This window comes from Bubalus bubalis, chromosome 1, assembly GCF_019923935.1.
Source record: "Bubalus bubalis isolate 160015118507 breed Murrah chromosome 1, NDDB_SH_1, whole genome shotgun sequence".
NCBI lineage: Eukaryota > Metazoa > Chordata > Mammalia > Artiodactyla > Bovidae > Bubalus > Bubalus bubalis.
The window spans coordinates 193,369,488-193,384,890 of NC_059157.1; the positions used below are offsets into that span (position 1 = coordinate 193,369,488).

At 50.6% G+C, this 15,403-nt stretch overlaps 1 protein-coding gene across 7 annotated transcripts in view; it reads left to right on the top strand.

The window, feature by feature from the left end:
• The window catches only part of DOP1B (DOP1 leucine zipper like protein B), a 131,134-nt gene that overhangs the window by 78,137 nt on the left and 37,594 nt on the right, over nucleotides 1–15,403 (top strand). For all 7 annotated transcript variants that reach the window (XM_044948200.2, XM_044948202.2, XM_044948207.2 and 4 more), the window contains exons 16-21: nucleotides 5,017–5,169; nucleotides 6,220–6,320; nucleotides 7,531–7,721; nucleotides 10,909–12,508; nucleotides 13,226–13,337; nucleotides 14,172–14,360. In XM_044948200.2, the coding sequence (XP_044804135.2) occupies nucleotides 5,017–5,169; nucleotides 6,220–6,320; nucleotides 7,531–7,721; nucleotides 10,909–12,508; nucleotides 13,226–13,337; nucleotides 14,172–14,360 (2,346 nt within the window). The remainder of the gene's footprint in view (nucleotides 1–5,016; nucleotides 5,170–6,219; nucleotides 6,321–7,530; nucleotides 7,722–10,908; nucleotides 12,509–13,225; nucleotides 13,338–14,171; nucleotides 14,361–15,403) is intronic.

Genomic DNA, 15,403 nt, shown 5'->3' on the forward strand with positions numbered 1-15,403 from the left:
GATAAGATGTGTCCCTGTTTATTTCTGGTAAATGAACTGGCCTTTGGTGTAGCCTGTTGCTGTCATGGAGCTAGCAGCCTCCTCTTAATTACTTACCATTAAAATCTCTTCTTATTTCTGAGAGCACTCCTAGGCTTGACCTTATCCTACACTCCCTTATAGAGAGCTGAGCAACTCTGTTTTGTGGCCCACCTCTCCCCCTAGGCAAAATCTCTGAATCCTGTTGTGCAGGAAGAGCTGTAACTGGGTCAGTTGTCTGCTTCTCTTGGTGTGATTTCCTTGCAGGGTGCTGGGTGGGGTGGTAGCCTCTGGTCTTCTGGGTGTGCCTCTTTTCCTCTGCTAATGAGTAATGAGTGTTCTTAGCCTGCTATGCTTAGATAGAGCCTCCATCCAAGAGCCAGGGCAGAGGAGTAAAATACTGGCGGCCTGTTCCTCCCAGGGAGATGCAAAAGCCTTATTATTAGCTGGGGAGCTGGGAGGAGAGGAGTCCCATCTTCCTGGCCACCCCCTATCAAGTCAACCTGGATTGAGAAGTGGACGGGGTCGTAGTTGAAGTGCCATAGACTTGCTTCTTGTGCTGGAATTTTCGTAGATTCTCTACAAAAGGAGTTTTTCCTCATTTCTTGAATGCCCTAGGATACTGTCCAGCAACTCTAAATGGCTGGCTGTTTTCTTTTTCTATAATTTTCACTGGGAGAGGGTCCATGGTATGTTCAGTCTAGCCCCATTCATGATGTTGGGTCCTGGCAGATTCTGGATTTAGTTGCTCTTCAGCTTCTTCCCCTCATTCTCCCTGTCTTCCTTGCTACCAAAGTTGAGTCACAGTATAGATCTTGACTCTGGAGAACTTGGAACCGTGGTGACTGGGCAGATCTTTTTCCCTGGTCCCGCATACATCACAGAGTTTGGCATAGCTACATCATAGGCACAGAGAGGAAAAGAGAAGAATTTCATCCATGAAGTCTTGGAAGGCTATTAATAGAATAAGAATGATAGGAAAGCACTCAGTACTTTCCTCTTGTTTGGGTATGCTTTTATGAGTTCTTTCTGAAGCCTTGATTTTTATTTTGATTCAGATTTAGTACGTACCTGAGCACGTGCTACTTGCCAAGCACTGGAGTATACGTTATATCTTAATGTTACCAGGTTCTCAAGAACGAGACAAGGCTGGAGCCTGCCCACATTGAGATGCTGGAACTAGAGACGGTAAAGCAACCTATACATTCAGCCAGGGTGCACCCCAGGTTCTCAGACTCCAGGCGTCAGGCTGGTCCCAGATCCTCTAGCCTTTTTCTCATTCCTGTGGAACAGCTTACATGCCAGTGTTCATTCTGCCTATAGTGCCAGCAAGGGTAAGGTCAGATGTCCCAAGAGTGCCCTGCCCTTTCTAAGTAGTAATGGCAGATTGCCAGCCACTAAGAAAATGTTTTAGAAAAGGCAGAGGAACCAGAGATCAAATTGCCAAATCCGCTGGATCATGGAAAAAGCAAGAGAGTTCCACAAAAACATCTATTTCTGCTTTATTGACTATGCCAAAGCCTTTGACTGTGTGGATCACAATAAACTGTGGAAAATTCTGAAAGAGATGGGAATACCAGACCACCTGATCTGCCTCTTGAGAAATTTGTATGCAGGTCAGGAAGCAACAGTTAGAACTGGACATGGAACAACAGACTGGTTCCAAATAGGAAAAAGAGTTCATCAAGGCTGTATATTGTCACCCTGTTTATTTAACTTATATGCAGAGTATATCATGAGAAACGCTGGACTGGAAGAAGCACAAGCTGGAATCAAGATTGCCGGGAGAAATATCAATAACCTCAGATATGCAGATAACACCACCCTTATGGCAGAAAGTGAAGAGGAACTAAAAAGCCTCTTGATGAAAGTGAAAGAGGAGAGTGAAAAAGTTGGCTTAAAGCTCAACATTCAGAAAACGAAGATCATGGCATCCGGTCCCATCACTTCATGGGAAATAGATGGGGAAACAGTGGAAACAGTGTCAAACTATTTTTCTGGGCTCCAAAATCACTGCAGATGGTGACTGCAGCCATGAAATTAAAAGACACTTACTCCTTGGAAGGAAAGTTATGACCAACTTAGATAGCATATTCAAAAGCAGAGACATTACTTTGCCAACAAAGGTTCGTCTAGTCAAGGCTATGGTTTTTCCTGTGGTCATGTATGGATGTGAGAGTTGGACTGTGAAGAAGGCTGAGTGCCGAAGAATTGATGCTTTTGAACTGTGGTGTTGGAGAAGACTCTTGAGAGTCCCTTGGACTGCAAGGAGATCCAACCAGTCCATTCTGAAGGAGATTCAGCCCTGGGATTTCTTTGGAAGGAATGATGCTGAAGCTGAAACTCCAGTACTTTGGCCACCTCATGCGAAGAGTTGACTCATTGGAAAAGACTCTTATGCAGGGAGGGATTGGGGGCAAGAGGAGAAGAGGACGACAGAGGATGAGATGGCTGGATGGCATCACTGACTCGATGGACGTGAGTCTGGGTGAACTCCAGGAGTTGGTGATAGACAGGGAGGCCTGGCGTGCTGCGATTCATGGGGTCACAAAGAGTTGGACACGACTGAGCGACTGATCTGATCTGAAGAAAATGTCCAGAGCATAGGGACCGAGAAGGCAAAGATGATGAATGGGCAGGCGTGTTTTTTTGTGATCAATGTCAAGTCTCAAAAACCCTCCAAAAAATCTTTAAACCTTCCAAATGGAGCATCTTACACATAAATTTGCCCTAGGGACTGCCAGTAAAGGGACTACTTTATTTTATTTGGAAATGACTTCGCTACTCAATAAACTTTCATCACTTTGTTTAGCACAAACCCTAGAAGTATAACTTACCCCGATCTGGAGAGACTATTTTAGACAGACATTCCTGAAGCATAATTCTTCTTAATAAAGTTTATCTAAAAGCTCATATCTCATTTACATTTTTTAGAAGTTTCCTCACCTGAGGTTCTTTCTTTGCTGACAAACTTGTAAAAGGTATAACAATATTTAACTTATATTAAACCTTCAGTTCAGTTTAGTCACTCAGTCATATCTGACTCTTTGCTACCCCATGGACTGCAGCACACCAGGCCTTCCTGTCCATCACCAACTCCTGGAGCTTACTCAAACTCATGTCCATCGAGTCAATGATGCCATCCAACCATCTCATCCTCTGTCGTCCCCTTCTCCTCCCACCTTCAATCTTTCCCAGCATCAGGGTCTTTTCAAATGAGTCATTTCTTCGCATCAGGTGGCCAAAGTATTAGAGTTTCAGCTTCAGCATCAGTCCTTCCAAGAAGGTCAATGTATAAGATTTCGGTGAAGGAGGAGTTTAGTGCAATGAAGCGCTCACTTTACAAAAGGTTTTCTGCTAGTCAGGAGGAGCTGATGTCACCATGAAGGGATTTAGTGCTTTTCTAGATATGAAAGTGAAAGTCACGTCCAACTCTTTGTGAGCCCATGGACTATACAGTCAATGGAATTCTTCAGGCTAGAATATTGGAGTAGGTAGCCTATCCCTTTTCCTGGGGATTGAACCGGGGTCTCCTGCATTGCAGGCGGATTCTTTACCAGCTGAGCTATGAAGAGATGCAAAGGTGGGGATCAGTTCAAGTCAGTTCTTGAAAATACCTTACTATCTAAAGACCCGTCCCATCATCAGATTCCCTGGAGCACAGGGTTACTCCCTCCACCCTGGTCAGCAGCTGCAGCAGCACAGGGTTCAGTCTCCGGGAGGCAGATGGCAAATGCCCTTGTTGTTCTGTCGCTGGCGATGCTCTTGGCAAGTGTCAATTTGTAGTTGACAGAATGTATGACGTTTACGTGTAAATTGATAATTGGAAATCACATTTCCTTAAGTAAAAAATAAATAATGGTTAGGGTCTCAGGCCAGTCAGAGATTAATTTGATCTGTGCAAAGAAGAGTTTTGTCAAACAGAAATGTGTTAGTCGCTCAAGTAGTGTCCGACTCTTTGCAACCCCATGGACTGTAGCCTGCCAGGCTCCTCTGTCCATGGGATGACAGAGTCTCCCCTCTGTCATCTGAGACTGATGACAGTCTCACCTCTGTCCAGGTGAGGACACTGGCATGGGTAACCATTTCCTTCTCCAGGGCATCTTCCCAACCCAGGGATCGAACCCGTGTCTCCTGCACTGCAGGCAATTTCCTTACCGTCTGAGCCACCAGGGAAGCTCAAAAATACATGAGTCAAAAGAAGTTCTTTGATCTACAAGGTCTCTAAAACATAATCTGTCAGACATCATCTTTTTCCATGACCCCCCCAAAAAATGCCTTCAGAAACTCCCCCTCCTAGGAGTGGGAACCAGCCTTCTTTTTGAGTCTCACCCTGGTTGGTCCCACTGGTGTCCCTGGGAACTTGGGAAGGGGCTGAAGTCACTCGCAGACATCATTCGTTTAAAGAGCTGAGATCAGAGTTGAGGAGATGAAGGACTTGATCCTGGGATACAGTTTGGGCCCAGAAGATGAGCCCGGCCTCTGCTACAGCATTGAGCATAGAAATGGGAAGAAGCAAGTTTGTGGGATTAAAGCTGAACACCAGTTAGAGCCAACCACTGGTTTTAGGGTGCTAGGGTGTCTACCCCAGGACAGCGACCACCACAGATCTGCCCCCAAACTTCCTAGAGGGCACAACCCTGGCACCCCAGCACCAGCTCGTAGCGAGCCTTGGTGTGTGCTGATTGAGAGGACGTCTACATCATCAACAGGTGCTTGCTGCCAGGTGACTCCCCTCTGAAAGCAGAGGTCTGGGCTAGAGCTGCAGTGTCCTGGGTGGCCGACCCCCACATTTCGCCTGTGCTGTTCCCCTCACCCGGTGGCTCCTGAGCGGACTGTGATGTGGTTCTTTTCGCCTGGCGGTGGTGGTTCTTTGTGTATTAAGGATGCTCACATAGCAAAGGTAGGCAGGAACCAGCAGCTGGGGGCCAGACTGGCCTGCCAAAGGAGGAAAGGGGCAGGACTTGGCGGTGTTCACCCAGTCTCCCCTCTGTCCAGAGGGTGGCTCGTGTGCTTTGGAATCAGCTGAACAAGGAGACCCGGGAGCATCACATCACGTGCGTGGAGTTGTTCTACCGGCTGCACTGCCTGGCCCCCACAGCCAACATCTGTGAGGACATCATCTGCCACGCCCTCCTGAACCCTGACAAGGTGAGTCTCCAGCCGGCGACCTCCGTCTGACCCCGGTCCTGACACCTACCACCCCCCACCCCGCCCCCGCGGCCCAGGTGTCACGTGGTGGCATGTGTTAGTCATTCAGTCATGTCCAACTCTCTGCGGCCCTACAGACTGTAGCCCGCCAGGCTCCTCTGTCCGTGGGATTCTCCAGGCAAGAATACTGGAGTGGGTTGCCATGCCTTCCTCCAGGGGATCTTCCCAACCCAGGGATGGAACCCAAGTCTCTCACATTGCCCGCGGATTCTTTACCATCTGAGCTATCAGGGAAGCTCTCAGGCAGACTCAACTGTATCCGACAGGAGCCATTCTGGGGCTCAGTGGACATCCTCTTTGACGGGAAGGGGTGTTGCATCAGCAGCATTTTAATACCTCGGGAATTTCAGGACCAGAAGTCCCACAGAAGCATGGGCCACCCCGTGTGTTGTGTTAAAGCTCACCAGGGACATCCGCCCAGGCTCCCGTGATGCTTGCAGGGCCCTCAGAGCTCTGCGTGAAGCAGGCAGCTGCGGAGAATGTGTCACCCCCGGAGCCCTGGCTCTGCACTGCCGCCAGGTCCTGTCCGCTAAGCCGGGCGTCCCCAGGCTCCGGGCTGCAGAGCGGAACCTGCTGTTGGATCAGCGGTGGTATTAAATGAGAAATGAAGAGCATGATAACTGTCGTGAGCATGGAATCCTTCCGAAACCATCCCCCGCCCTGACCCCAGTCCATGGAAAAAAGCTGTCTTCCGTGAAACTGGTGCCAAAGAGGTTGGGGATGGCACTGCTAAGGGCCACGAGGAGGCCTTGCCCCATGTTCTTCTCTAGCCGCAGGCCTAGCTGTGGCCCTGGACTCTGGTCATCATGGAGTCTGGAACACGGACTGCCCCGCCAGACACCAGGCCCCTTAACTCAGGCATCTCTACCCTGCTTGCCTGCTTTTCGCTGAGTTCTCGCCTGTCATTTAAATGGGGCTCGCGACCACTGAGAACGCCGTTCTGTTAGGAAAGAAACAGGCGCCTCACTCCCGTTTTCTCTCCTGTTCAAGGGAACCAGGTTGGAAGCTCTGTTTCGATTTTCTGTCATCTGGCACCTGACCAGAGAGATCCAGGGCAGCAGAGTGACGTCTCACAATCGCTCCTTTGACAGGTGACGGGGACTTTTTTTTTTTTTTTCTAATACCTTAACCCTTAAAGAAAAAGGACACTTTGGGGAGGGGCTGGGTCAGTGTGCCAGGCTAGGAATGGGGAGACGCATGAAACGGAAACCACCCCCACCCCCGCCACATGTTCTTGATGCAGAGAGATTCCTGGGGTCCTCTCAGTGAATCCAGGCCAGACAGGTGAATACCTCGTGGGGGGTTTCTTGCCTTGATCATGAAGGGAGGAAGCCCTGCATGCCTCAGAGTCACCTGAGGAACTGGCAGAACGAGCCCCCCGCGGGGGCTTGGTAGGAAGATGAGGAGGGGTAAATTTTGGCCAGGCTTCCCCGGCAGCTCAGTGGTAAAGAACCCACCTGCCAGTCAGTGCAGGAGATGCAGGTTCGATCCCTGGGTCAGGAAGATCCCCTGAAGAAGGAAAAGGCAACCCACTCCAGTATTCTTGCCTGGGAAATGCCATAGACAGAGGGGCCTGGCAGGCTACCATCCGTGGGGTTGCAAAGAGTAGGACACAACAGAGCACGCATACATGCACACACACGGATCTTAACTGGGGTGGCTGCCACACTGGGTGTGTGCAGCTGCAATGTCCTCAATCCCAGGCCTAAAACCATGCATTTTATCACAGGCATGTTCTGTTCTACGTTGGTTTTTAAAAATCCCCTACCTTGTTTCTTGTAAGCTTCCCTGGTGGCTCAGAGGGTAAAGTGTCTGCCTGCAAGGCAGGAGACCTGGGTTCGATCCCTGGGAGGGGATGATCCCCTGGAGAAGGAAATGGCAATCCGCTCCAGTATTCTTACCTGGAGAATCCCATGGACGAAGGAGCCTGGTGGGCTACAGTCTGTGGGGTCACAAGGAGTCGGACACGACTGAGCGACTTCACTTTCGTGTTTACCTTGTTCCTGGAGCCCTAGATATGGGGTCAGACACGCAGCCTTGGAGAGATTCCAGCTGGTCCTAATGTACCGCATCTACTGCCCCATTTGTGAGGAGGCCCAGGCATCAGCATTTTTAAAAGCTCCCCTGATTTAGCAACTCAACAACAAACCAGCAACAGCGACCCTAGCTGGAAGCAGGGTTGGCCTCGTGGTCCTCGCCTGCCTGGGCCTGCAAGTCCAGCCTCCCCGGGTGGAACTCCCCGAGGGTGTCCTGACCGTCCTGACGGTACGCATCCACACCCCTGCCCCCTCCTCACGGCAGGTCCCTCTTCGTGGTGCTGGACAGCCTGGGCAGCTCAGATGGGGCCATCGGGGCCGCCGCCCAGGGCTGGCTGGTGCGGGCTCTCTCCCTGGGCGATGCGGCCCGCATCCTGGAGCCCGTGCTCCTGCTGCTGCTGCAGCCCAAGACCCAGCGGACCGCTATCCACTGCCTCACGCAGGAGAACTCGGCGGGTGAGCACACCACGCGGGGGCCAGGCCGGCCCTGCGTCCTGGGGACCCTGGGCCCAGGGGGAGGGAAGGGGCAGCTGGGACCTCCCTGCCGCCCTGGGGCCACAGTCAAGGCACTCAGACCGACAGGATGGTTTCGCCAGATTCGAAAGGTGGGGGAGGTACTTTGTGGGGCCTCCTAAAATTTCCGGATCAGACGAACCAGCACTTAGAAGTGCTAAGTCGTAGGTTTGTTGTTTTCACTGAAAAATATATGATTTTTTTTTATATTAAAAAGGAAAATACTAGCAACCCATGTTCCAATAAATATAGCTGATTCTTGGTTCTTTTGCTGGAGAAAGCACTTTAAGCACATCCAAGGTAGTAGAAGAGAAAAACAGACCATCCATCTGAAGGTCTTCAAGGCCACCTCTTCACTTAGGAAGGAAGTCTGAGGTCTGGTGAGAAGGTCATTTTGGGCTGGCCAGGCTAGCTCTTCTCAGACCTGGGACGGGAGAGCAGAGGTTTTCCCCAGGTATGAATGATCGAGCGTGTCGAAACCTGCATGTAAGCTAATCAGTTGTGCTATATAAAAATCACTTCTGCTCAAGAACCGTCAACAAGGTAAGTGGTTTCTATCTGCTCTCCAAGGTTCTTTCAAGCTTTCACCTAAAATCAGAGAGGTAGAAGAAACAGACCTCTGGGCTCTGAGAATGTTCAGAGACATCTTTAACTAAATTTTAAAGAATAGAAGAGAGATAGGGAAAAGAAAAGAAAGACTGAAATGAAACAGATGATTTCGTTGAATTTCATTGATTAATACCTAGCACAGTTTATGGTCTAACATCACTTTCCACAATAGGTGTATTTTATGACTTCCTGCAGTTAGTTCTCTAAGCAATGGCTTTACAGACTTTGACTAGTTTGTTTAGCTTGCTAAGTTGCTAAGTCACTTCAGTCGTGTCCGACTCTGTGCGACCCCATAGACGGCAGCCCACCAGGCTCCCCCGTCCCTGGGATTCTCCAGGCAAGAACACTGGAGTGGGGTGCCATTTCCTTCTCCAGTGCATGAAAGTGAAAAGTGAAAGTGAAGTCGATCAGTCATGTCCGTTTAGTGGATTGTAAATACTCAGTGTTCGTCAGTCTTATCTTACAGAGGAATGCAGCCCAACACCCAAATAAGCAAAGGTTCCCAGGTGGCTTCCTCTCTTTACAAGGTTCCCTGCCTAAAAACTAGGAGGCATTTTATTACTCCACACTTATAAGAAAGTAAAATACAAAGAACTGTAAACTAAGCACCTTCTTAAAAGTTTGGTCTTCATTTATGGCAGGTCTATTTTGAAGCATTTCTTTGCTTTAACAAGAAACTCTACAGCCCATCGGGTGTTAAAAGTCTCAGGGCACTTCCTGCTGTGTCTTCTAATTCCTGTCTAATGCTACCTGCCTGTTAAGAAAAAAATGTGTCTTCTCTGCCCTGTTCGCTCCATGAAAACAACCAGAAGGGTTCTACTTCCCCTCCTCACTACTGCGGTAGTCCTTCGGAAATCTCATTTTTAAATACTGTTTAAAGTGGAACAACAGGAAGCTCATATTTCTCATATCTTATCCTTCCTTCTTTCCTAACCTGGCTTAATGTTCATGGAATAGATTTGTTGAAAGCTGCCTATTAAAAATGTTTGGCAGTGCTGAAGACATCTGGCTTTTCACTCCTTTTTAAAAGAGACCTGAGCACTTTAAAGCGTTGTCTGTGTTCTGATCTCAGAGGTACTGACAAGTGCTTATTTTAAAAATCAGAGTAATCAGGAAATAAAAGCACAAATAAAGTCCCTTGCCATCCAGCCAGTAGAGCACCTTACAGTTAATGGCTCAGCAGATATCCTCTAGACATTACCATAGTTGCGTATTACAGATACTCTCCCCTACGCGGACTTTTTCTGAACAGCAAGATTCTGCAGCTTGCTGTTTTCTTTGAATACTCAGTGTACTCTGCACTTCGCTCCATATCAGTGCATGTAGATGTGTCTTTAGAAAACCCAGCAGTAGCCCTCTGCAGGCCTGCACCATGAGGTTTCAGTCCTCTTACTTTGCGGATGCTTTGTTTGTCTTTGGACGTCCCTCGTGGCTCAGACGGTAAAGCGTCTGTCTACAATGCGGGAGACCTGGGTTCGAGCCCTGAGTTGGGAAGATCCCCTGGAGAAGAAAATGGCAATCCACTCCAGTACTATTGCCTGGAAAGTCCCGTGGACAGAGGAGCCTGGTAGGCTACAGTCTATGGGGTCGAACACAACTGAGCGACTTCACTTGTCTTTATACAGCACATTTCAGCAATACCCTTTCAGTTTTGAAAAACCTTCTGTTGACGTTTCTATAGGGTACCTTTTTTTGAAAGGAAAGTCCTGGGAGAAAACCATAGGCATTTTTATAGATCACCCTTCCCCTAAACTTGGTATATTTATATTTTCTATGATAATATAACTAAATTACCCAATTTCTTGAACGTTTTAAAGGACCTGTTCACTTTGCTTGTCTGACTTCCATCTGTAATGTAACCTAGACTCTAGTGTTGTCGTTTCATGCAGGAACTATATTTTGTTGTTTTTTCATGCTTTATTTTTTATTGCAGTATCGTTGATCTACAGTGCTACACAAGTTTCGCGTGCACAGCATAGTGATTCATGATTTTTAAAGGTTACACTCCATTTATGGGCTTCCCTGGTGGCTCAATTGGTGAAGAATCCGCCTGCAATGCGGGAGACCCAGGATGGATCCCTGGGTGGGGAACATCCCCTGGAGAAGGAAATGGCAGCCCACTCCAGTATTCTTGCCTGGAGAATTCTAGGGACAGAGGAGCCTGGTAGGCCACAGTCCATGGGATCTTGAAGAGTCAGACATGACTGAGCCTCTGAACATACTCAATTTATAGTTATTATATCATATTGGTTATATTCTCTATGTGAAAGTGAAAGCTACTCAGCCCTCCATGAAATTCTCCAGGCAAGAACACTGGAGGGGGTTGCCATTTCCTCCTCCAGGGGATCATCCCAACCCATCCAGATATTGGCAAGAATTTGTCTTGCCCCTTCCCCGCCCCCATGGAGCGTTTTACTAATATTGATCTTGCTGCCTCCCTTTAAGACCAAGATCACCGGGGAACTGCCTGACATAACTAACCCTTCTGTTCTCAAGCTGTCTGTCATTCCGTCCCTTGCAGAAGACTGGCACCGCTGGCTCAACAGGAAGCAAGCCTCGTTCAGGGAGGCTTGGGACGCACCCGAGCTGCCAGAGGGAGGCTGTGAAGACGGCGCGCCCCTGAGCCAGCTCACCACGGTGGACCGCGAGGCCATCTGGGCCGAGGTGGAGACGGAGCCCGAGGCGCACCCGGCGGGCAGTGAGCCCCGCGAGCATGACCGCCCCACGCGCCTCGAGGACCTGCTGGACGGGCCGGCCCGCGCCACCGCCGAGGACGGCAGCGAGCGCACCGAGTCGGCGGACACGAGCTCTGGCGCCACGGACAGCAGCGAGAACACGTCCTCCGTCTCCTCGCCGGCGCACGACCCGCAGGAGCTGAGCGGCGGCGAGCAGTGCTGCGCGCCCCTGGCTGCGGCCGCCTGGGCCCCCAGCCCGCAGGTAGGCAGCGCCACGTGCCTGGTGCGTGCGGATTCGGACCGGACCCAGGCCTCGGAGTCGCCGCCGTCCAGCGACGAGGAGGCGGCCGCGGAGCTGCAGGCGCTGACGGCGGCCCGGCTGCGAAAGCAGCAGCGCGAGAGGCAGGAGAGGCTGGAGGCCCTGTTCGCGCACATCCTGCTCTATCTGCAACCCTATGACTCGCGGCGGGTGCTCTATGCCTTCTCAGTGCTGGAGGCCGTGCTCAAAACCAACCCGCGCGAGTTCATCGAGGCCGTGTCCAGGACCAGCGTGGACACCAGCGCCACAGCGCACCTCAACCTCATCTCCAACCTCCTGGCCCGCCACCAGGAGGCCCTGGGGGGCCAGAGCTTCTACGGCAAGCTCCCGAGCCAGCCCCCCAGCGCGTGCCCGCACTCGCTGCTCATCGAGCTCCTCACCTACCTGTGCCTCAGTTTCCTCCGCAGCTATTACCCTTGCTCCCTGAGGGTCTCACACCGGGACATCCTGGGCAACCGGGACGTGCAGGTCAAGAGCGTGGAGGTCCTGATCAGGGTGATGACGGAGCTGGTCTCGGTGGCCAAGGTGGCCGATGGCAAGAACGTGGAGTTCATCCAGGGCCTGCTGCAGAGATGCCGGGTACAGGAGTTCGTCCTGCTCTCGCTGTCTGCCTCCATGTACACAAGCCAGAAGCGCTATGGGCTGGCCACGGCTGCGCCGGGAGCCCTGCGGGAGGAGGGCGTGCTGGAGGAGCATGTCATCAACCTGGGCCAGGACCAGATCTGGAGCGAGCACCCATTGCAGATCGAGCTGCTGAAGCTGCTGCAGGTGCTCATCGTGCTGGAGCACCACCTGGGCCAGGCGCCCGAGGAGGCGGAGCAGCTGCCTGACCTGCCCCGGGAGTGGCGGCGGACCCTGAACTTCCAGCAGGCCATCAGGGCCCTGCAGTACGTGTGGCCCCACCCGCTCACGTCGCAGGGGCTGCTGGTGGCCGCCGTGGTCAAGGGCCTGCAGCCAGCTTATGGCTACGGCATGCACCCGGCCTGGGTCAGCCTGGTCACGCATTCCTTGCCGTACTTCGGAAGGTCCCTGGGCTGGACTGTAACACCCTTCCTTGTCCAGATCTGCAAAAACTTGGATGAGCTGGTAAAGCAGTATGAGAGCGAGTCAGCGAAGCTGTCCATTAGGTACAGTGAGCCTTGAGGCAACTGGTGCTTGGGTGCTAAGTCCCTTCAGTCGTGTCCGACTCTCCTGAGACCCTGTGGACTGTAGCCCGCCAGGTTCCTCTGTCCATGGGATCCTCCAGGCAAAGATTCTGGAGTGGGTTACCATTTCCTCCTCCAGGAGATCTTCCCGACCCAGAGATGGAACCCGCGTCTCCTATGTCTCTTGCCTTGGCAGGCGGGTTCTTTACCACTAGCGCCACCTGGGAAGAGGCATATTCCTATTGGTTTAATGACAGCTTTTTGTCACGAATGGCTTATTGGCCTTCGTCAGTTGGAGGGTCATTTCAACCTAGTCAGAAGCCTAGCTAGAATCGTCAAGAGAGGGTAACAAGGAACTGAATGTGGATTCCTTTATTTTTAATTCCATCTGACCACCCAGGCCAGATCTGGGTTGTAGGACAAGTCAATCTGTCTCCATTATTTTTGCAAAACAGAAATAAAAGTGTGAATCCTTTGCACAGAAATCCTAAAACATCTGGAAACATTTTTCCAAAGCGACCAGATAAATGTAAAACAGCTCAAAAGAGGCCTGTCATTTTTGTAGCAGTATTTCATTATGAGAGCCCCAGTTTGTTTTAAGATGGTGATATGTCTGTGGTTTCTATGTTTAGGATTAAAAACTTTTCTGGCCTCATTCTTAAAGATTTTCAAAACCAGTTTCTCGTTTCTTCACCAAAGCATAACCTCCAAGAGGGAAAACATCTCCCCGGATTATCCACTCACTCTGTTGGAAGGCCTAACAACCATTAGTCATTTCTGTCTTTTGGAACAACCCAACCAAAGCAAAAAGGTAAATTGCTTTTTTTCCCCAAGTTTGAGGCAGTTTTCATATATTGTTTTGTCTTCTTTGGGATTATGTCTGTTTCAAATAAGAAATGTATGTATGTAATACAGACATGTGTGCCAGTATTAATGCCAAGTGGCACACGTGCAAATAACACACACAAGCCTGTGTGCAAGTTTATGTGCAAATGTACGTACGTAAGTAACGCCCATGTGGTTTTGTTCTCATTGGCCACTCTGTGGACAGCGTCAGCCCTTGCCCAGTGTGGCATAGAATGTGATCTTTTTTCCATGTATTTTTTTTTACTTGACTTTATGGAGTTTGAAGGCATTTTATGTTTTGATTACTCTGCCCTAGAAAGTGAAAATAACTCAGTCACGTCTGACACTTTTCGACATCAAGGACTGTAGCCCACCAGGGTCCTCTGTCCATGGGATTCTCCAGGCCAGAATACTGGAGTGGGTTGCCATTCCCTTCTCCAGGGCCTCTTCCCAACCCAGGGATCAAACCCTGGTCTCCCACATTGCAGGCAGATTCTTTACCACCTAAGCCACCAGGGAAGCCCACTCTACCCTATCTGGTATTAAATTTTAGAACGGAGCTAGTACTTTGAGGGATTTGCAAAGTTTGTAACGAGTTTGAAATGAGCCTCAGACTCACAGACATCTCTCTCTGAAGGGAAGTCGTGGGTTTAAATGCTCAGGAAGGCATCTTATTTCTAGACCACATGTAGGCCTTGCCCTGGGGAGTGCTCCAACCCAGACTCCATCTCACCAGCCCCAGCGTCCTCGTGGAAAGGGAAACACAGCCGGGTCTCAAGTGTTCCTCTCTGTTTTTCAGACCGCTGCTGTGACTGACCCTACCAATCTGAAGAATGCCAAGAATGCTATTCTGGAAGAGCTCCCTCGAATTGTTAACACCATGGCCCTTCTCTGGAACGTCCTCAGGAAGGAGGAGACTCAGAAGAGACCCGTCGATCTCCTCGGAGCCACGAAGGGATCCTCTTCCGTTTACTTTAAAACCACCAAAGTGAGAGAGCTTCCTCTGCAGGCTTATGATTTCCTTTGTCTTGTATTGTCCTGCCAGAAATAAAAATACATAGGGATGTATACATACACAGTCAAAGAGAACGTGCCCAGAGAAACCCATGTTAGAAGTACTGTTATAGGTAAACTGGAAGTAGAAATCTCCAGTTTGTTTATGAGTAAGCCTTATATTCATGGGAAGAAGGCTTTTGTGAGTACTTTTCAGTTTTTTTTCCCGTTGGCTATTTAGAAAAATTATTTTTGGCCATGCTGGGTGTTCGTTGCAGCAAGGGCATTCTCTAGTTGCGGGGAGCAAAGTCTATGCTTCATCACGGTGTGTGGGCCTCCCGTTGCGGTGGCTTCTCTTGTCATGGAGCACGGAATCTTGGGCTCGCAGGCTTCAGTCAGTGCAGCTCCCGGGATCTGGAGCACAGGCTCAGTGGTTGTAGCAGAAGGAATGAATGAGTTGCTTGACTGCATATGGGATCTTCCCAGATCAGGGCTTGGAGCCGTGTCTCCTGCATTGGATGCCTGACCGCTGAGCCATCAGGAAAGCCCCGCAGTCATTAATTCTTGAGCCAGGCGTTGGTGACTCAGGGGAGGCCTGAAAGGCGAAAGCTTTCCACAAACAAGAGGCCGGCAGAGGACAAGCGGGGAGGGATCTGTCCCAGGAAGTCCCCAGAAGGTCCCGTGCTGCGTTAAACCCTTGACTCTCCCTGGGAGGCACCCAGGCACGTAACTCAGTGTGTGATCGCCATGTCCCGTGGCTCCCAGTTGTCTGGCCGTGTCTCCCATCCGCTGAGCACCGCTGGCGCGTGCCCTCAGGGCTTAACGCCGGCCTCGGGCAGCCTGGGTTCAGCGGCACAGGTCAGGGCCCGGGACGCAGGTCGCCTGGATTTGGCTCCCTGCCCAGCTGCTTTGCGGGACCTGAGCACGTGCATCCAACCTCTGTGTGCTGTCGTTTGCTCCGCTGCAAACAGGGTGCCGGGCGTCATCTGAGCACGCTATTTACTGGCGTTATTCAGTCCTCACCTGCAAGGCAGGTGC